Genomic DNA, 22,000 nt, shown 5'->3' with positions numbered 1-22,000 from the left:
AAGAAAATGGCTATGGGGCAAAAAGATGGGAGGGGGGTCAAAAAACTGGGGGGAGTCATCTGGCCTCTGGGTCCAAGACAGGGGAATAGGGACCGTATTAGGGGGATATGTGGTCCTGAGTGGGAATATGGAGACCCAAACTCATGGGAAACTCCGGTAAAGGAATGCCAATTTGTTCAGGACTATCATTAAAAAATATAATACCTGGTCGATTGTATTCATTACAAGTTTTGAAGATCGAAGCAAGATCTAATGACCATAAAAAGCTTATTTCGGTCCATCTAACATCTCAAATCATCACGGTATACATATTCCTCGGAGTGAAGCCAAAAATGGTGCCCTGAAACAAATCACTGGTAGTATATACCCAAAAATCTGACTCCAATTGAAATATCGATTGCTTAATTCACTTATTACGATATTGTTACGCGTAACATCAGTTTGCGAGTTTTCCAAAAACAATACATTGATTACCTTAGAATATGTTGCTAAGAACATAATATTATCAACGATTTGTTGGCTCAAAGGTGTAATGTGTTGTTCTCTTAAAGCAGGAAATCATGGGTCTCATTTTCAACTCCTACATCAAACATAAGTTTAATAATATCATAATAACAATTTAATAATATCAATATCATAACAAAATCTACGATTTTGGTTATTTAGATAGAAGCATTGGGGGAATCCCCATTCTGTTTGGTCTTTAAAAAATTGCCTGTGCCAGGGATCGAAGCAGTATTGCTGTGCTAGTAGTATTGCCCCACAAACTACTTTTATAAGCACGGCAGTGGAATTTATAATTGTTTTTACAGAGAAAATTCATACTAGTTACTGTTTTTGTACTGTATATTTCACTTTTTTCATCTCTATAATATCACAACAATGTCTTTCTAACCAATTTGATTATGGGATGCTTTTTTTTCTACTTATAGAGCAAAGGAGAATTTAGCCGCCTCAATTGTGTGTTCGATCATGTGCATATTGCCTATTTTATTTGGAATACTTGGACTTCTTTTTGATAAGTATAAAAATTTTTGCACTCCAGTGCAAAATTGCGTTGTATACGGTACGTTTTATTTGTTATGTTTCACAATTATTTTTGACTGCTTCCTTATTTTTATCACTCATATCCATTGCCTGCAAGTTGGCTAGCACTCAGTGCTTTTAAAAGTAACCCCACTAACAGTCATTCCTTTCAATGAAAATCCCATCATGTCAGTGCAACAGAAATTTAAAACTATGTTGTTTTAGATCATTGACTTGTTCAAACTTATTTTGGATTAGTAAACTATCTTTCTATTTTTAATTGAATTTGTTCTCTTCGTCAACTACATAACAATGGTTCATAAACTTAAATGATTTTGGACCCAAAAAGACCCACAAATATCCACAACAGAGAAGCAATGATCTTCATAGAAAATCAGCTACTACAATCAGTTGCAACACATGTGGCAAAACTAAAAAACAGCTGGGTAAAGTTATTTACTGTCTTTTAACGGCTGGGTTTTTCGACGATTAAGTTGAAAATATCTTACTTTTTGATTTGACGCATTTTAGTATGACTTTTATTCTAGATGGCCAAGTAGATTTGAGACAGTAAGCACTGGATTAAATTGACTAACACAAAACATTTGTTTTGGTTAGAATATACAGCAGCATAAACTCTTCGATGAAATATTAACAGTATAGATTTTGAAACATATTGGCTAAACTGAAGTTGGTTCTTCGGTATTTCGGTCAGGTATTCATTTTTCTTAAATTAGGACAGCAGCTTGTTAATTTTGGTACCCAAGAAACTTAAGGGAATCAATTAATAGGAGATGCCGATTGCTAACTTTGGCGTCCAGGAAAATACATTAAAGAGTTTAGTTAGAATATTAATGCACCCATGTAAGAAGGCTACTGGTGCCTTCATTTTTTGAAAAAATTCAAAAAAATTGCAAAGGAAAACACTAAAACTTAACATAAGCAGAAATAAAGTCGTATGATAATTCAAGTTTCAAACATACGGAAATCCAATATTTTATTGTAACAAACAGTAAATAGGAAGTGACTCGGATCAAAGTAGTGTGGGGTTCCAGATACGAGCTTTACATCCTTATTTGGGCACTAAAGATTGTCATTGGTAACTAGAGCATTTTTTGACAAAGATTGTCATTACTAACTAGAGCATTGACCTACTTACAGTACTACTTCATTGGATCATCAGCATAATCCAGCCGGCAACTTATTTTTAAAAACCTGTCTGAACATGATTAACTTAAATACGCGTTTTGATGATTTAATTATATGAATATTTTTTTATTTAGGATTGAATGAAACTGGTCTTATCACGAACCTGGGTATAGTAAACCGGCAAGGTTATGTTCCCCCAATGAATCAATGGCTTTGGCATTTTTTTTTTTTAGAAGGAACTTATGGTCATCCATGTTCAACCTCCAGGGGCTCTATGTCCCCTCCACTAAATTTGTGCCCCCCTTTTTTTTCTTAAATTTTTTTAGCTTTAAAATTTTTTTGAACTTAAAACTATTTTGTTTTCTTCAACTGTTTTGTACATGTTTTAAAATGACATAAAATATACTTAAAACCAAAGAAATTAACTTGTCATATTTTTGAAATACGAAATGAATATGATATAGATATGTGATTTTTCTTATTAGAAAAATAATGTTTGAAGTCACATTCTATTTTCTTTTTTTGACTTAGAATTTTTTGGGAATTTTTTTTTAATCAGAACAGAATATGTAACCAGAACTAAGTCTAATCTGAACTGGAGGTCTTTATTGATGCACTGAGGTTTTAATAATCTTCTCAGAGCTTTGCAAAATCTGAGATTTAAGTTAGTGAAGGAATTACAAAGTATCCCACAAAGGATTGTGCAAAATTGTGGTATTAAAAAGAGCTTAACAAAGTAAATTTTCATAAAAGGATTGTTAAAGGTTTTTAAAAGTGATCGTGACTAACACTAATGAACACAAGATTTGGTTATAGAAGCTTCGATTGTGCAATAAACCTTTCGTAATGTTATTGTAAATGTTGGCAAATCAAAGTATTAGTGTTTTAAATTCAGACCTATTGTCACTGTCTTATTGCTCAAAATTGCTGTCTAAGTTTTCTCATGTTTAGATTTTCGTCCTCTAACAGTAGTCTACATTTGCGCAATAGTGGCAGCATCTCTATCCCTAATTACCAGCTTCTTTGAAATTGGATTTACCGTCAAAATCGTCAAAAAGTTGAGAGCAAGAGATCAAACAGTAAGTTTTTGGACTAGACTACTCTCTTTAAAAAAGAAACTTCTGTATTGCAAATTTTCTGAAATTCTTATCTGATACTTACTCACATACCAGTCCAGTTAAGGGGATTCGATACTATAAAGAATCAGCCTATTATATCCACTATAAACTCTTTTAGTCTGTGTGGTCAAACTATTTAGAATTGATTGGTTGGTCTTTCCATAACTTGTATAGCTTGGATAAGCAATCCGAATAAATGGTAGCAAACTAAAAGCCGACATCTACTTCCCCTGAAATCTTCAGAAAACCTTGTAACTTTCCTTGTTTCCTTGTAACTTTTCTCTGTTAAAATGTTTCATTATAACTACCAGGAAAATGCCCAAAATCACCTCAAAAGAAATATCATTATATCAATGTGACAGCTTTTCGATTTTTCTGTGATACAATCCACTTTGATTGAAAACTTTGCCGACAGAATTCCATTGCGTCTAGATCAAATTTCGTAATCAAATAACAAATTCTCAATAAGTTTCAATAATAAATGGCATCCAGGGACAATTTGCTAGTGGACCCTTTGCCTTTGAGGCTGTCAGCCAACGTCGAAGCTCACAAAATAATGTTTAAGGTATCGAATCCTCTTAATCCAGTTACTTGCTGAATTTTAGTAGATTACGAGTCAAATTGTCTCGACTGAAGTTTAAAGCTATGATTTTTGGGTGGCCGTAGCTAGTACTGTTATAATGTGTACAAAATAAGAAGAAGTCTAGATATACGTTGTATGGGCAACATGAGGTGCTGCGGAAAACTTTATTCGGCTTCACCGAAAAGTGTTACGATAGCAACACTTTGGTTTTGTTTCCTCGCTTCGATGAAACGCTGAAGTTGTTAATCTGTAAGGATCTTAAAATAAATATTAGGTACACCAACTCGCAAAAGTTACAAACCCCTCATTGCAACTAGTAAAAGTTGCAAACCCCTCATTGCTGAAAATGATTATAGGCTAACAGCCGATTATTACTTAGAAGTCCCCTACATGTCTTACCACTGGAACCAAATTAGTCTTACCATCAAATACACCGGAAACAAACAATAGGTACACCAACTAGCAAAGTTACGAACCCCTCAGTGCCGAAGATGATTATGAGCTATCAGCCGACTGTTGCTTAAAACTCCCCTATATATCTCACAATTGGTATCGGTTTATTTTTGGTTTCAGTGTATACCTTACTACTGAAGTTGTCGACCCCTTTAAACTTTCAAACCCGTATATCTAATGAAGGAATTTTTCTACCAAAAAATTTGATTAGCTCATCAAGAGCTATCGACTATCGTTGAAAAAAAAATCTATCTGTCTTAGTTCAAAAATTGACTTTTTTGCTGTAGGCCAAGTTTTTTAACGTCATCACTTAGAAAGGAGCAAAGGATAAACTCTAATTTCCTTAGCAATGAGATAACTTTTAAATTTTAAGAGGCACATCCGATACCATTTATGTATCGGCCTATGTTTGGTTTCAGGGTGTACCTTACTACTGAAGTTGTCAACCCCTTTAAACTTTCAAACTGGTATGTCTCATGAAGGATTTTTTCTACCAAAAAATGGATGATATATACTTTGATCAGCTCATCAAGAGCTATCAACTGCCGGCAAAAAAAAATCTATCTGTCTTAGTTCAAAAGTTGACTTCTTTGCCGTAGGGCAAGTTTCTAACGTCATCACTTAGAAAGGAGCAAAGGATAAACTCTAATTTCTTTACCAATGAGAGAACTCTTAAAGTTGAATGGGCACATCTGATACCATTTCTCTACCGCAATCCCAAGTGCAAAAACCGAATGATAAACTCAGGTGAAATCACGAACATAATTTGGTAGAAACAATAGATTTTTGGCCCCAGGCAAGAGTTCTACGAAGCTTTCCAAAACGCAAAGTCATTTTCATCAATCCAGCCTGAGGTAAACACTTTCTGTAAGAACCAGAGAGGTTAGACCCTTACCACTTCCTAGGAATAAGCTGAAATCAAAGTGCTAGGAAAAAACAAACAAAAAAACACACGACAAAACCAAAGTGTTGTTCTCGCAACACAATAAAAACAATGTGCATTGGGTGTCAAATCAGTGTTTCAGGTCCTGGGTCTTTTTACATGAAAATGTAGCTAGCCTGGTGTCCAGCCTTCTGACCACGGAGATTAATCCCTGGGCCCCGTACTGCCAGAGAGCACCAATCCACTCTTCAATCGAAGGATTAAAACAACGTGTATAAAATATACATAATCAATAGAAAGGCTATCCATGAATTACAGCAAAATGCGAAATGTATTATGGTAAACATAATTTTTTCCACAAAGAAACACGCATAGTCTTAGGTTCTTTTTGATCACCTGATGCACAAAAAGCGAGGATGTGTTGCTGTGCGTGATAGATGATTATTTTCAGAAAGCATATTGTATATATATATATATATATATATACTAGCTGTTGGGGTGGCGCTTCGCGCCACCCCAACACCTAGTTGGTGGGGGCGCTTCGCGCCCCCCCCAAGCCCCCCCGCGCGCGTAAGTCGTTACGCGCCATTGTAGTTGTGTCCCTATGTCCCACCTGTGAATATAGATAGATATATATATATATGGTTTTAACTACGTAAAACTTGCGAATATACAACATTCTTTGCTGTCCCATTGTCTTTGCATATAAATAGATTGTCAGGTTTACCGACTCTTGAACATGCAACATATAATGGTCCACGGGAAAACAATCTGTATTCAGATCTATACCTTATGATTCTAATGATTGCCCTTGAGCTTTGTTGATGGTGATTGCTAATCGACCATTCCCTGTCCCGGTGTCCCGGTCGTCATTTACATCCCCCTGTTTCCTCCGGTGTCCCCGTTGTAGTTGTGTCCCTGTGTCCCGGTCGTCATTTATATTCCCTGTGTCCCGGTCGTCATTTGTATCCCGGTGTCCCGGTCTGTATATACATTCGTTTTTTAGTTTTGTTTTTCTCCTTTATTTTTTTCCTTTTTTTTTCTTTTTTAGCTTATTTAGATTTTTAGATTTTTTAGTTTTTTTATTAGTTTTTAGTTTTTTTTTCTTTTTAGTTTTTTTGTCCCGGTCGTCATTTATATCCCCCTGTTTCCCCCGGTGTCCCCGTTGTAGTTGTGTCCCTGTGTCCCGGTCGTCATTTATATTCCCTGTGTCCCGGTCGTCATTTGTATCCCGGTGTACCGGTCTGTATATACATTCGTTTTTTAGTTTTGTTTTTCTCCTTTATTTTTTTCCTTTTTTTTCTTTTTTAGTTTATTTAGATTTTTAGATTTTTTAGTTTTTTTATTAGTTTTTAGTTTTTTTTTCTTTTTAGTTTTTTTGTAGTTTTTACCTTCTTTTTAGTTTTGTTAATTTTTTTATTACTTATGTCCTGGTCGTCATTTATACTCCCTATGTCCCGGTGCTTTGTTGATTGCTAATCGAACATTCCTTTTGTCCTGGTCGCTTTCTCTTTGAGTGTCGTCATTTATTTTTTTCTTTTTTAGTTCTTTTAGTTTTTACCTTTTTTAGTTTTTTTTAGTTTTTTAGATGAAATTTTTTTTTAGTTTTTCCCTTTTTTTCTTTTTAGTTTTTATTGGTTTTTACCTTTATGTTAGCTTATTTTTCAGTTTTTTCCTTTTTTTTAGTTTTTTTTTATTTTTTATTTTTTTTAGTTTTTTACCTTTTTTAGTTTTTTTAGTTTTTTTAGTTTTTTTAGTTTTTTAGCTTTTTTACTTTTTTTATTAGTTTTTAGTTTTTTTTTAGTTTTTGCCTTTTTTTAGTTTTTTCAGTTTTTTTTTTTTTTTAGTTTTTTATTGGTTTTTACCTTTATTTTAGCTTATTTTTCAGTTTTTTCCTTTTTTTTAGTTTTTTTTAGTTTTTAGTTTTTTTAGTTTTTTACCTTTTTTTTAGTTTTTTTAGTTTTTTTAGTTTTTTAGCTTTTTTATTTTTTTTATTAGTTTTTAGTTTTTTTTGTAGTTTTTGCCTTTTTTTAGTTTTTTTAGTTTTTTAGCTTTTTTATTAGTTTTTAGTTTTTTTTGTAGTTTTTGCCTTTTTTTAGTTTGACAACTTATTTTTATATATATAGATAGTTTTTTTTTTTACTTATGTCCTGGTCGTCATTTATACTCCCTGTGTCCCGGTGCTTTGTTGATTGCTAATCGAACATTCCTTTTGTCCTGGTCGCTTTCTCTTTGAGTGTCGTCATTTATTAGTTTTTTCCTTTTTTTTTTTTTAGTTTTTTATTGGTTTTTACCTTTATTTTAGCTTATTTTTCAGTTTTTTCCTTTTTTTTAGTTTTTTTTTTATTTTTTATTTTTTTTAGTTTTTTACCTTTTTTTAGTTTTTTTAGTTTTTTTAGTTTTTTAGCTTTTTTACTTTTTTTATTAGTTTTTAGTTTTTTTTTGTAGTTTTTGCCTTTTTTTAGTTTTTTCAGGTTTTTTTTTAGTTTTTTATTGGTTTTTACCTTTATAGTTTTTTTAGTTTTTTAGCTTTTTTATTTTTTTTATTAGTTTTTAGTTTTTTTTGTAGTTTTTGCCTTTTTTTAGTTTTTTCAGTTTTGACGTCACCTGATCCAGTTTTTTCAGGTGACGTCACCTGACACATCCATCCACACATCCATCCACACATCCACAGACAGACAACTTATTTTTATATATATATATATAGATAGATATATATATATATATATATATATATATATATATATATATATATATATATATTTTTATATATATATATATATATATATATATATATATATATATATATATATATATATATATCCGATTTTTAAGTCATTATGTTAAGGGATATTATGCCTCAGCTGATTAATTTTACAAATAGTGTAAATAATTTTTTTCGGTCTAAATGCTGACTCTGCTTTGAATTTTGTCTAGTTGTTATGCAACATGTATCAATGGTTCAGCTAAGTTGTGTGGGAGGTGTGCAACTAGATTTGTTGACCTTAGACATTATTTTATATGATTTTTGGACTATTGGTAACAAACTGGCTATCTTAAAATTTCAATTGAATGCGTTCAAGGAAAAGAGGAGATCCGATTACCCATTCGTAAGATAAAGATACCTATATTTTTCCGTTTTCCAAGATTTCCGATTTCCCCCTCCAAATCCCCTCAATGTCACCGAATCTGGTCGGGATTCAAAATAAGAGCTCTGAAGTACAAGATCCTTCTAAATATCAAATTTCATTAAGATCTGATCACCCGTTCGTAAGTTGCAAATACCTGATTTTTTATAATTTTTCCGAATTACAACCACCCCCTAAAACTCCCCCAAAGAGAACTGATCCGGTCCAGTCATGTCAGTCACGTATCTTGAACTTTTGCTTATTCTTCCCACCAAGTTTCATTCTGATCTCTCCACTCTATGCGTTTTCCAAGATTTCCGCCCTCCCCAACTCCACCCAATGACGCTGGATCCATTTTGGACAAGGTCCTTTTAAATATGAAATTTATTTAAAATCTGATCACTCCTTCTTATGTTAAAAATGCCTCATTTTTTCTCTTTTTCATAATTGACCCCCCCCCAACTCCCCTAAAGAGCAAATCCATTCCGGTTATGTCAATCACGTATCTAGGACTTGTGCTTATTTTTCCAACCAGGTTTCATCCCGATCCCTCCACTCTAAGCGTTTTCCAAGATTTTAGGTTTTCCCACTCCAACTCCCACCAATGTCACCAGGTCCAGTTGGGATTTAAAACATGAGCTCCGAGACACGATATCCTTCTAAATCTTAAATTTTATTAAGATCTGATCACCCGTTCGTAAGTTAAAATTCCCTCATTTTTTCTAGTTTTTCCGAATTAACCGTCCCCCCTCAGATGATCAAATCGGGGAAATGACCATTTCTAATTTAATGTGGTCTGATCCCTGATACGCTTGCCAAATTTAATCGTTAGCAAAGCCGGGACCGACAGAATTTGCGATCGCTCTATGTCACTTGGTAAAATAACAAGTGCATAAAAAGATGAAAATTAATCTTTTACTATTTTTCTTATCACTAAGAGAAACAAAAAATTCTCTTTACAGCCTTTTTTGAATTAAAATTTAATTAGCTCCAACTTATAGTATGAGTATTCTATTTTTCTTATTCACCTAATCAATTACACCACTGACATTCAGTAAACAAAATATTATAAAATATTATTTTTGAAACAATTTGGAATAGAAGAAAATTTAAAAGAAAGATTTAAGGAGAATGTGAATTTCCTGAAAGGGGTTAAAAATGGAGGCTAGGAATGGATTATGATGGAGAAGGAACGTACATAGCCGTGTTTATCGCGGGTGGCTTGATGCTGCGGTGAAATCTATTTCATCTTATTATTTACCAAAATCTTATTTATAAAGATTTAAAAACGGTGAAGAAGTCTAAGATACGTGACTGACATAACTGGACCGGATCCCCTCTCTTTGGTGGAGTTGGTGGGGGGGAGGTAATTCGGAAAAATGAGGTATTTTTAGCTTACGAACGGGTGATAAGATCTTAATGAATTTTGATATTCAGAAGGATCTTGTGCTTTAAAGCTCTTATTTTAAATTCCAACCAGATCCTGTGACATTGGGGGGAGTCGGAGGGGGAAACCGGAATTCTTGGAAAACGTGAAAATTGAGGTATTTTTTTCTTACGAATAGGTGATCGGATCTTAATGACACTTGATATATAGAGGGATCTTATGTCTTAAATGCTCCATTTTTGACTCGAAGTGGATTTGGGGACATAGGGGGTTGGAGGAGGGAAACAGAAATATTGGAAAACGCTTAGAATGGAGAGATCGGATGAAACTTGATGGGAATAATAAGTACAAGTTCTAGTTACGTGATTGACATAATTGGAACAGATCCGTTCTCTTTGGAGCAGCTGGGGCTGTGTGTTAATTTGGAAAAATTAGAAAAATTGAGGTATTTTTAACTGAAGAACAGGTGACCGGATCTTAACGAAATTTGATATTTAAAAGGAATCCATGTCTCAGAGCTCTTATTTCAAATCCCGACCGGATATGTTGAAACTGGGGGGAGGGGAAATCTTGGAAAACGCTTAGAGTGGAGGAATCGAGATGAAGATCCGGTCACCTGTTCTTCAGTTAAAAATACCTCAATTTTTCTAATTTTTCCAAATTAACACACAGCCCCAGCTGCTCCAAAGAAAACGGATCTGTTCCAACTCCCCCCGGTTTCAACAGCTCCGGTCAGGATTTGAAATAAGAGCTCTGAGACATGGATTCCTTCTAAATATCAAATTTCGTTTAGAAGGAATCCATATCTCAGAGCTCTTATTTCAAATCCTGACCGGAGCTGTTGAAACCGGGTGGAGTTGGGGGGGATCTTGGAAAACGCTTAGAGTGGAAGAATCGAGATGAAGCTTTGTGGATAGAATAAGCGAATGTAGTAGATACGTGATTGACATAACTGTACTGGATTCGCTTTGGGGGGAGGGGTTCAGTGCTATGGCGAGTTTGGTGCTTCTGGACGTGCTAGGACGATAAAAATTGGTAGGTGTGTCAGGGAGCTGCACAAATTGACTTGATAAAGTCGTTTTCCCCAATTCGACCATCTGGGGCGCTAAAGGGAGAGGAAAAATTAAAAAAATTAGGTATTTATAACTTACGAGTGGGTGATCGGATCTTAATGAATTTTGATATTTAGAAGGACATCGTGACTCAGAGCTCTTATTTTAAATCCCGACCGGCATTAAGCCTCTGATTTTTCTTTTAAATCAATCTATTGATTCTTAGAATTTTGTTAGAGCTCATACCATATGAGCTCTTGGCTCTTAGCTCTTCTGGCCTCGTCGCAAGTGCCATATGAGCTCTTAGCCCTTGTTTATTTCAGGGTTAATATTCGTTTAACAATGCTCCAAGCATGATAACCAGCCCTGAGAAACTACAGCACTCCAAAGATCAATTATGAAAGAAGAAGGGGGGGGGGGCTGAAATATCCACAGCTGATTGAAGGGTCACGGACACTGGTAGAGGACAATGCCCGCCAAGAAGAAAGAATATATCAAACAATATATATAAATAAGAAAAAATAGGAAAACACTCCTAATTTAATCTCGACAAAAACAAAGCTCCTAGTATCACTTATCCCCAAGGGCCGCACCCCCGAGATTTTCTGTCTTTGTGTCGGTAAACATGTGACTACAATGGTTTGTGTTACACTTGACTTTTATTAACATGATAAACTAAAATATAAACTATTTCAGATATAAATCCCTACGGTAGAGAAATTTTTTTATTTTGCTAACGCGTAGCGATTAACTACATCAGCTTTCCTAAAGCCATCCAAAATTAATATATATAAAAAAAAATACATAAATATTCCTCGAAAAATCCTAGACTAATTAAAATAATAAAAAAGGAGAAAATCACCTTCTCCCAAACACCCCTACGGTAACAACCATCATCTAAATACAACTCCATCCACCCTACCCCTTCAGCCCGCTCCTCCCTCCAGCCCTATAGCCCACTCACCTCCCCCTCCCAAAAAAAGACTAAAAAAACCTAAAAACTGATTCCCCAGTCTTTTGAGAGCATTATTAGCTTTTCCTATTAAATCATCCACTGATTTTGCAAATGCTGTTAGAGCAGTGTTATCCGAGAAAGAAGTAATACATACATCCTGCAGATAAAAGCGCATCATGTCCACGTAAACGAGATAAACTGAAGGGCCCAGCACAGAGCCCTGACGCAAACAACATTTCACAGGAAAAGACGATGAGACAACATCAACGACTTTAAGGGACCTACCGTAGACAAACTCTATTTATTCCAAGACTTTTCATTCGATGAAGCAACACTTGAATGTCAACCATGTCAAACGGTTTACTAATGTCAATGAAAATAGACATAGGTACGTTACCTGAGTTTAATGCATAGTTAACACTTTGAACCAGGTGCTGTAAGGCGTGCGTCATGCAATGACCCTTACGAAACCCAAATTGTGTCTGACTTAAAAGCCTATTCATCTGAAGGAAATTATACAACCGTTTATGAACTACTTTCTCCAGTATTTTTGAAGAGATGCTTAGAATTGATATGGGTCTCCAGTTTTCTATATCTGCCTTGCAACCACCTTTGTGAAGGGGAATGACCTTCGCCACCTTAAACTTCATCTGAAAACTTCCCTTTTCTAGGGAAGGATTAGTAGTGATAAAAACCAGACAGGGGAGAATATATCCTAAAATCACTTTAAGAGCTCGAAGGGTCAAACCATCAACACTGGCAGGATTAGAATTTGAGTGACTGCACAACTTTACGCACTTCTTCACTCGTGCACGGCTAAAATTCCATATTTAATGTTTCATCACGGACGTCATTAATAGTGTAGCATTTGTTTTATTATATTTATTACTAACACTAGATTGCACCTCGGAGCCAATATTCGAGAAAAAATTACCAAACTTGTTTACAATTTCAGTTGAATCACCACGGTTACATACATCCAAATTAATGTCTGCCTTAGTCTTTTTTCCTTTACCAGTAATGATCTCATTTAAAATATTCCATGTTTCTTTCATGTTAGCCAATATTCGAGAAAAAATTACCGAGCTTGTTTACAATTTAAGTTGAATCACCACGGTTACATACCTCCAAATTAATGTCTGCCTTAGTCTTTTTTCCCTTACCAGCAATGATCTCATTTGAAATATTCTATGTTTCTTTCATATTACCTTTACTTTCATTCAATTTATTTCCAGAATAATCAGCTTTTCTCCGCAGTTTTTTCACCAGATTTTTTTGCTTTGTAAATAAAAGACTCGCCACTTTTGAAACCCAAATATGTTTCATAAAGCCAATTTCTTGTTAATATTTGGTCAATTATCTCCTCTATTATCCATGGTTTACGGGGAACAAGCTTCTTTGATTTAAAAACTTTTACTGGACATTTCCTTTCATAAATAGGTTTAATGATTTCCATTAGGCAATCCTGGGCTTAGTAGGGTATTCTTTTTCTTCAAACAATTGATTCCAGTCTATTTTTGCCGATGGGAGCTTCAAACTTCTACAAAAGGGGTATCAGATAAGCTGAACCTAATGATGTGATTTTTATTAAGGTTTCAAATATTCAATACTTTTTTAATGAACGTAGTGATAAGATTTTTTTTTTTATTTCCACACTAAAAAATAATAAAAAAAACAAGAGCTAAGAGCTCATATGGCACTTGTGACGAGGCAGGAAGAGCTAAGAGCCAAGAGCTCATATGGTATGAGCTCTAACAAATTCTAAGAATCAATAGATTGATTTAAAAGGAAAATCAGAGGCTTAATGCCGGTCAGGATTTAAAATAAGACCTCTGAGTCACGATGTCCTTCTAAATATCAAAATTCATTAAGATCCGATCACCCACTCGTAAGTTATAAATACCTAATTTTTTCAAATTTTTCCTCTCCCTTTAGCCCCCCCAGATGGTCATATCTGAGAAAACGACTTTATCAAGTCAATTTGTGCAGCTCCCTGACACGCCTACCAATTTTCATCGTCCTAGAACGTCCAGAAGCACCAAACTCACCAAATCACAGAACCCCTCCCCCCAACTCCCCCAAAGAGAATGAATCCAGTACGATTACGTCAATCACGTATCAAGGGCGTTTGCTTATTCTATCCACCAAGCTTCATCCCGATTCCTCCACTCCAAGTGTTTTCCAAGATTTCCCCCTCCAACTCCCCCCAATGTCAAAAGATCTGGTCAGGATTTGAAATAAGAGCTCTGAGACATAAATTCCTTCTAAATATCAAATTTCATTAAGATCTGATCACCTATTCGTAAGATAAAAATACCCCAATTTTCACGTTTTCCAAGAATTCCGGTTTGCCCCTCCAACTCCCCCAACGTCACAGGATCTGGTCGGAATTTAAAATTAGAGCTTTAAAGGACAAGATCCCTCTAAATATCAAATTTCATTAAGATCTGGTCACCCTTTCGTAAATTACAAATACCTCAATTTTAAAAATTACCCCACCCCCTCCAACTCCACCAAAGAGAGCAGATCCGGTCCGGTTACGTCAGTCACCTATCTTAGACAGGTTTTTATTTTTCCCATCCAGTTTCATCCTGATCTCTCTGCTTTAACTATTTTCTAAGATATGCAGTCCCCCCAACTGCCCCCCCCAATGACACTGGATCCGGTTTAGATTTAAGATAAGAAATCTGAATTACGAGGTCCTTCTAAATATGAAGTTTCATGAAGATCCGATCACTCCTTCGTAAGTAAAAAATACGTCATTTTTTCTAATTTTTCAGAATTACCCCCCCCCCCCCCAATAGAGCGGACCCGTTTCAATTATTTAAATCACGTATCTAAGACTTCTCTTTATTTCCCCCTCCCCCAAGTTTCATCCCGATCCCTCAAATCTAAGCGTTTTCCGTGATTTTAGGTTCCCCGCCCCAAACTTCCCCCAATGTCACCAAATCCGGTCGGAATTTAAAATAATTGCTTTGAGACACGATTTCCTTCTAATTATCAAATTTCATTGACATCCAATAACCCGTTCGTAAGTTAAAAATACCTCATTTTTTCTAATTTTTCAGAATCAACCCCCCCCTCCCCCACTACCCCACTACCCCAAAGAGAGCGGATCCGTTCCGGTTATGTCAATCATGTATCTAGGACTTGTGCTTATTTTTCCCACTAAGTTTCATCCAGATTCCTCCACTCTAAGTGTTTTCCAAGATTTTAGGTTTCCCCCTCCCAACTCCCCCCCCCAATGTCACCAGATCATCCTGATCTCTCCGCATTAACTATTTTCTAAGATTTTTGCCCGCCCCCAATGACGTTGGATCCGGTCGGAATTTAAAATAACAGCTCTGAGACACGATATTCTTCCAAACATCAAATTTCATTAAGATCTGATCGACCGTTCGTAAGTTAAAAATACCTCAATTTTTCTATTTATTCTGAATTAACAGGCCCCCACTCCCCCCAGATGGTCAAATTGGAAAAATGACTATTTCTAAGTTAATCTAGTCCGGTCCCTGATACGCCTGCCAAATTTCATCGTCCTAGCTTGCCTGGAAGTGCCTAAAGTAGCAAAACCGGGACCGACCGACAGACCGACAGACCGACAGAATTTGCGATTGCTATATGTCACTTGGTTAATAACAAGTGTCATAACAAAGCCAAGAGCTCATAGGGAACTTGTGATGAGGTCAGTACCTAAATTTAGACTCGGTACTACTCGGTACTTATTTTCTCGAATATTTCAAGGATAAATGGCCTCCAGGGAGAATTCACTAGTAGACCCTTTGCCTTTGAGGCTGTCAGCCGACGTTGAGGCTCACAAAACGATGGATAAAATATCGAATCCTCTTAATCTAGTTACTTGTTGGATTTTAGTAGAATACGAGTCAAATTTTCTCAACTTAAATTTAAAGCTATGATTTTTGGATGGCAGTAGCTAGTACTGGTACAAGGTGTACAAAATAAGGAGAAGACAAAAACCAATGTGTACTGGGTGTCAAATCAGGGTTTCAGGTCTCGGGTCTTTTTACAGGAAAATGTAGCTAGCCTGGTGACCAGCCTTGTGAAGACAGAGATCGATCCCTTGGCCCCGTACTGCCAAGCAGAGCACCAATCGACTCTGGAATCGAAAGATTAAAACAACATGCATAAAATATGCATAATTAATGCAAAGGCTATCCATGAATTACATCAAAATACGAAATGCATTATGGTAAAAATAATTTTTCCACAAAGAAAAACGCAGTCTTTGGTTCGTTTTGATCACCCGATGAACAAAAATAGAGGACGTGTTGCTGCGCGTGGAAGATGATTATTTTCAGAAGGCATATTGTATATATTTTTGGTTTTGCCCTATCTTTCAACAACCATTTGCATTTACAAATGGAAAAAAAAATTGTTGTTTGAAAATTATTGAACAATCAAAGTCTTTTTAATTTTTTTAAAGCAAAATAAAATTATTTTATAACAAGGATTCGAGATTGACTGTGTTATAGAAGTAAAATCTTCAGTTATTATGTTTTGAATGACAACTGGTATATAAAGCACTAGTAATAACCAGCTAGCTATTCTTGTTACCCTCAAAAATGTTAAAGGCCTTTTCTAGAAGAGCAAAATGTTTATGCTCATTGGATTGAGGCTTCGTTTTGGTGTATTAGGCTACTGGTCACACACAATTATGAAACAGCTGTTTTCGTCTGACCCATTTGCATTGAATTAGATGTTTGACGTTGTTAATTCAGTGTTATGTCTAATAATCTGAATTCTGCAATACCAATAGAACTTGAGCCCTCCCCTCATATACATGATAATTTATTTTTTGCCTTGAATTCCAAAGTCGTTCTTTACTTTCATTTAAAAAGAAATTGCTGATTAAATTTAATAGATATTAAAGCACGACACAGAATATGACAGCTTACCAATAGTTTCATTTTTAGTCTAAAGAAATTCAAGTACGGGGAACCAGTTTTTAATACATTTGGTGAAAACATTGTATTATAACGAAAGTTTATAAATCTTTTGTTCGAAAAATTCATAGTTACAAATTGCAGCAAAAAACACAACACATTTTTATCAGGTCTAGTCCAAATTTAGCACAAGATTCATCATTCCCTATGTCTGAAGGCTTTACAGCGAGCAGCTGTTACTCACGATATTAAGTGACAGCGTTGTCTGCTAGGCTGTCCCTGGCATCTGTAGGTACATTGACCAAAAACACAAAAGATCTTCACAAAATCTGCAAGTCCTTCTCGAAGACTAAAAAAGTGTTATGTTTTACGCTCAGCAGAAAAAACGAAAAAGAGAGAAAATATAAAAGATCATAGTGGGTCTAACTTCATGTAATATATCCTTCTCGTATCAAATTTGATGTCACGTGGAGTATGGGGGTCGTGCAAAAGAAAATACAGGTAATTATTCTTAATCTTCACGTCCGATTTTCAAGTCATTGTGTTAAGGGAGATTTTGCCTCGGCTAATTAATTTTAATCCTGGTTAATTTTACAAATAGTGTAAATAATTTTGTTTCGGTCCAAATGCTGCCTCTCTGCTTTAAATTTTGTCTAATTGTTATGCAACATGCATTAGTGCTTCAGCTAAGTTGTGTGGGAGGTGTGCAACTAAATTTGTTGACTTTAGATATTATTTTATATGGTTTTTGGATTATTGGTAACAAAATGGCTATCTACAAATTTTAATTGAATGCGTTTAAGGAAAAGAGGATGTCAGGGGGGGATAGACGCTCTCCATCACTAGAACTATACACTATACATTCCCAGAACTGGAACTATACATTCCCAATCAAATGAACCTCTTCTAAAGTTCCACAACAACCCCTTCTATAAAAACCTTACATGCCTCACAACAACCAGCTACCACGAAATTTCTATCAGATGTATTTGGGGAAAAGACGGCGGCGGGGGGGTGGCTGCACCTCGATCACCTTGACTCTTCACGAGGGCACTAGAACGTCTGATCTTCATTCCATTGAGCCCGTTCAGGAGTTTATACGACCACTCTTTCCATATAAAACTTATATTCCATTTGGGCAGAACTCAAAAACCTTACACAGAGCACTGTGAGAGAAGGGGGGGAGTTGTCATCCTCAAAGACGTAATTTCCAGACTTTTCAACTACACTAAACAAAAAGTCAATCTCAAAATTTATGTTGGATGTGTTTGGGGAAAAGGCGGGCATGGGAAGGGGGTTGGTTGTCCTCCAATCACTTTCAACTATTAAAAAGGCACTTTCCCTTTCAATTTCCAATCGAATGAGCCTTATTCGAAGGTTCTACGACAAAAAAATGGTCATAGCAACATTTCTATCAGATACATTTCGGAAAAATACGAGGTGTGGGGGAGGGGGGGGGGTCATTTGCCCTCTCGTCACTTTGAACTTAAGAAATTACGCTAAAATTTTTGATTACCAATAAAATGAGCCCCTTCCAAATTTCGTACCACCGCGCTTTCCAAAAGAACCTTATGTACCCCCAGGGTATAACTTAGAACCTTTGTCCAGAGGACTATGGGGGTGGGCAGTGTCATCCTCAAAGACATGATTTCCCGGGCCTTTCAGCTACGTTGAACAAAATACTCATTTAGGTGATCAGAACGGATTGTAAACAAATATTCTTGTATTGTCGTTGGTTGTAATGTCGAATTATGATTCCAGTTTGGCAGCTCTGCAAAATATTTCCTTGAAAATTTCTATTTTTTCCATAATTGTTCTCGTTTAGGTGTAACAGAACTGACTGTAAACAAATGTTCTTGTATCGTCACTGCTACAAAACATGGAATCAGGAGAACAATCACATCATAATGGAATAAGTAGATTTTCTTGTGGAGTTATTGGTGACGGACGAAGCCATCAATAAAACAATCCAAAGAGTGGTAATTGATTTTAGAGGGTCATTAGCCTACAAAACGAGTGTTTATTCCGTATCCTTTATATTAGTGCCTTCAACTGGCTTAAAATAATAATTTGAATTGATGTGAGTTGAAAACTCGCATCATTCTGTCCTTTATCTTTCTGGTTTTTATCCCCTTCTAAGGAAAAATGATGTTAATCAGATTCGAACTTTTTATTTCAGATATTGTAAATTTTTACTTTATCTCCCCCCTTGGTATAGCAATGGAAAGATAATTCATAAGTTTGATGTCCCTGATATAAGTGCAAAGTTGGCCTTCCTGCATGGAAGGTTGTCGGAATCAGCTTTTTACCGTTTATCGCCTCATCATCCTTTGGTCCGTTTGTTCGGTTAATCTCATTGTAGCGAAGTGTTTTTTCTATTTGTAGTGTATTTTATTTGCAGTGTATTTCATTTTTTTTTCTTTTTGTGTTACTCCGCAAGTGCCATAACTTGTTATGATGTGGGTTATAAATAAATCCTTATTATTATTATTATTATTAAAACGCTTTTGTAAAAACTGTATAGTTTTAAGTTCACAAGGACAAAAGTGTTTAAATATCGTAAAGGCTACATTTTGGATTACAAAATTTTGCAGGGAGTGCCTAAAAATTTTTATTATACGCACTATCTCCAAAATGTAATAAAAAATATCATAATGCTTGTTTTTTTTTTTTTTTTTTTTTTAGGTAAATGCACTGTCACTACAAACTCCAGGATTATTGTTAAACCAGCCGCTTCCTCAATGGTCTTTGCAGAGCACTGAGAATGTAAATATTGGGAACACATCATTAAGCCCATATCAACAAACTCTTCTAGCTCAAAATGTACTACCAGGGCAACAAGTCCCACATCAAGCGAGTTTTACAGCTCCAAATCAACTTTATTACATGCCTAGTATGACAACCACAGGAAATCCTAACGCCATCCAGTTGCAACAGATACAGCGGCAACAAAATCAGGGAGTTGGAGCCCCAAGAGGAAGGCTATATTAAACTATGTTTTAAAAATAAAAGTTTTCCCAAAATCTTTCAAACAGCAGAAACTTTTTTTTATTTATTTATGGTAATTTGCCTAATTACAATCCTTGGATGAAGGCAGTCCTACTGATATCTTGACCGAAGGGTCAAAGATGGAGTATAAGTGGGGTTTTTGGAATAGAATAAAAGGTAATACACTATTCACTAAAGGAGATGAAACTTAAGCAATGCATACCAAAGGAGGCCAGAGCGAGGAAACCGTTGACCAAAGGAGGTCAGAGACAAAGCATGTTAAAGCTAAGAAAGTAACTTCAGATAAATATGTTGTGTTGCATGACAGAAGAACTTTTAATGCCGTATCTACGATTGTGGGAAATTGAGTTCTAGTTCTGATCCAGAATTCAGTCAAGTTTTTTTTTTGGAATTGTAGTTTTAAGTTTGAATCAGTCAAAAGCTCAGCAAATTCCTCTTGAGCTTTAAGTGGTAGGTGATCTATCTCAGTTAAATCAATACAAAACAGATTTTGAATGCAAGCTATCTATTTGAAATCAATTTAATAAAAAAAAATATGTACGGAACTGGGTTTCTAGCACTTTTAAGCGATCTACAGCAATTTTTGCAATAGACGTTTGACAATGATTTCTCTCAATTATAATATTGTCGACTCTGGAAAACATTTTGAACGATTTTCTTCTACCCTATCTTCCAAATTTCAATCATTTTAACAAAACTTTTCAATTTCATCATTAGAAGTAAAAATATCGCAATTTTTCCTTGAAGAGACAAGTTGAGATCGTTTGATTTCACAAAGATATCCGACAAATAACAAAGCTTGGATAGCCATGAGTAGTTTTGAAGAAAAGCAGCAAGTTCAGATTTTCAGATATGTCCATTTCGTCCTTTAATCTTCTTGAACTGTCAAAGCTTAAGAAGTTCTTCTTAAACTGTTAAGTTGCATTATTGAATGCAAAGTACTCCATTCAATAATAAAGTTGTGTAGAATCCTTACAACGATTTGAAAATAAGCAGCTGTTAATGGCATGGCCCTTAATAAAATTTATAATCTTAACAGCATTCTGAAGAACATCGTTAAATTCTGGTGCTATTTTTTTGTTGCAAGAGCTACTTGGTGAATAAGACAGTGAGTAAAAGTTATATGGTCATAATGAGCAGCTTGAAAAAATTATTTAAATCCGATTATTTCGCCCGTAATCGCTCTTGCAACAACTGTGCATATTCCACAGCAATTTTTTTCATTTTAGACCTTCAGTCTATAAAAATTCGTCAACTTTACAATATATGTCTTTTCTTGGAGTATGGTGTTTCATAGGACGACAAAATAACAATTCTTCCTCCACATTTTCTTTATAAACGTACCTGACATATACTAACAACTGAGCCGATTTCATAATATCAGTTGTTTCGTCCAACTGAATTGAAAATTCTGGACTTTCTCTAATTCTTGTAACAGGACTAATTGGTCCTTGTTAATATCAGAAATTCTATTCGAAACAGAGTTGTTCGACAAAGGAAGTTTTCGAATATTAGCGCAATATTTATTTCCATGTAGTATTTCTACCATTTTAGTAGCGCAGCAGGTAATACAAGGACTTCTCCAACGGTGAATGGCTTTTTAGTTTTGGCAATACAGTATAAAAACTTCACATGACGCTAGTAAATATTTGTCATTAAAGCGGTGTTCACATGCGTCTCTAGTGAGAATTTCATATCCAGACATGTGTGTGGCCAAACATCAAATTCTAGACAACTACCGCTAACAAGCAAAATTTGGTGCTTGGCTTGAAAAGTTATATCGAAGCATCCAGTTCTAGATTCGAGAACTCAAAGTCTAGGATTCTTGATTACAGCCAATCAGAATGTGTCAAGTTATACTATTTTCATCATCTATGTTTACATTTTTAAACTTAAATTTAGTTTGATTTTTTCCATTAATTGTTTTTTTTTTCATTTTAGGCAAATATGCAACACCAAACATAATAGTGAAGCAGACTAAAGTAATTGTTTGGCTTGTCTCATCCATTATCTTGTGACAGTAAAAATAGGGATTACAATTTTGTAGTTTTGCCCGCATAAGCTCTCATGATTGGCTAAAATGACAACTGTAATTTATTTGAAACTAAATATGTAGTTTTGGCTAAGGACTGAATTCTTCTTGTGGACGGTAATTTCCTAGACATTGATTTTTGTCATGACACGTGCTTGGACATGAGATTCTAACTAGACACGAATGTGAACGCCACTTGACGGTCATAAATTTGTCCAAGAATTTTTTTTTCTTTATTTAAATATTTATAGTCTTTCAAAATATTCTTTTGGTTTACTGACACACGAAACATGCTTCGATTCAAGATGTCTTTTAAATTTT

General features: G+C 35.2%; 1 protein-coding gene and 1 long non-coding RNA gene across 2 annotated transcripts in view; both read left to right on the top strand.

Moving 5' to 3' along the window:
* The window catches only part of LOC136042464 (uncharacterized), a 56,562-nt gene that overhangs the window by 24,836 nt on the left and 9,726 nt on the right, over nucleotides 1-22,000 (top strand). The window lies entirely within an intron of this gene.
* Nucleotides 902-19,661, top strand: LOC136042463 (uncharacterized). Its single transcript, XM_065727423.1, has 3 exons — nucleotides 902-1,066; nucleotides 3,127-3,254; nucleotides 19,324-19,661. Exons 1-3 carry the CDS (start codon nucleotides 973-975, stop codon nucleotides 19,627-19,629), a joined length of 528 nt encoding a protein of 175 aa, XP_065583495.1. The 5' UTR covers nucleotides 902-972; the 3' UTR covers nucleotides 19,630-19,661.

The sequence above is a fragment of the Artemia franciscana genome, unplaced genomic scaffold (assembly GCF_032884065.1).
Source record: "Artemia franciscana unplaced genomic scaffold, ASM3288406v1 Scaffold_1322, whole genome shotgun sequence".
Taxonomy (NCBI): Eukaryota; Metazoa; Arthropoda; class Branchiopoda; order Anostraca; family Artemiidae; genus Artemia; species Artemia franciscana.
The sequence above is the reverse complement of the archived record's forward strand: the minus strand, read 5'-3'. Positions and strand labels throughout refer to the sequence as shown.

Coding starts and splice junctions, on each gene's coding strand:
- LOC136042463 (XM_065727423.1), top strand. CDS start 973: ATGTGCATATTGCCTATTTTATTTGGAATACTTGGACTTCTTTTTGAT. Junction 1,067..3,126: donor GCAAAATTGCGTTGTATACG/GTACGTTTTATT, acceptor TCTCATGTTTAG/ATTTTCGTCCTCTAACAGTA. Junction 3,255..19,323: donor TGAGAGCAAGAGATCAAACA/GTAAGTTTTTGG, acceptor TTTTTTTTTTAG/GTAAATGCACTGTCACTACA.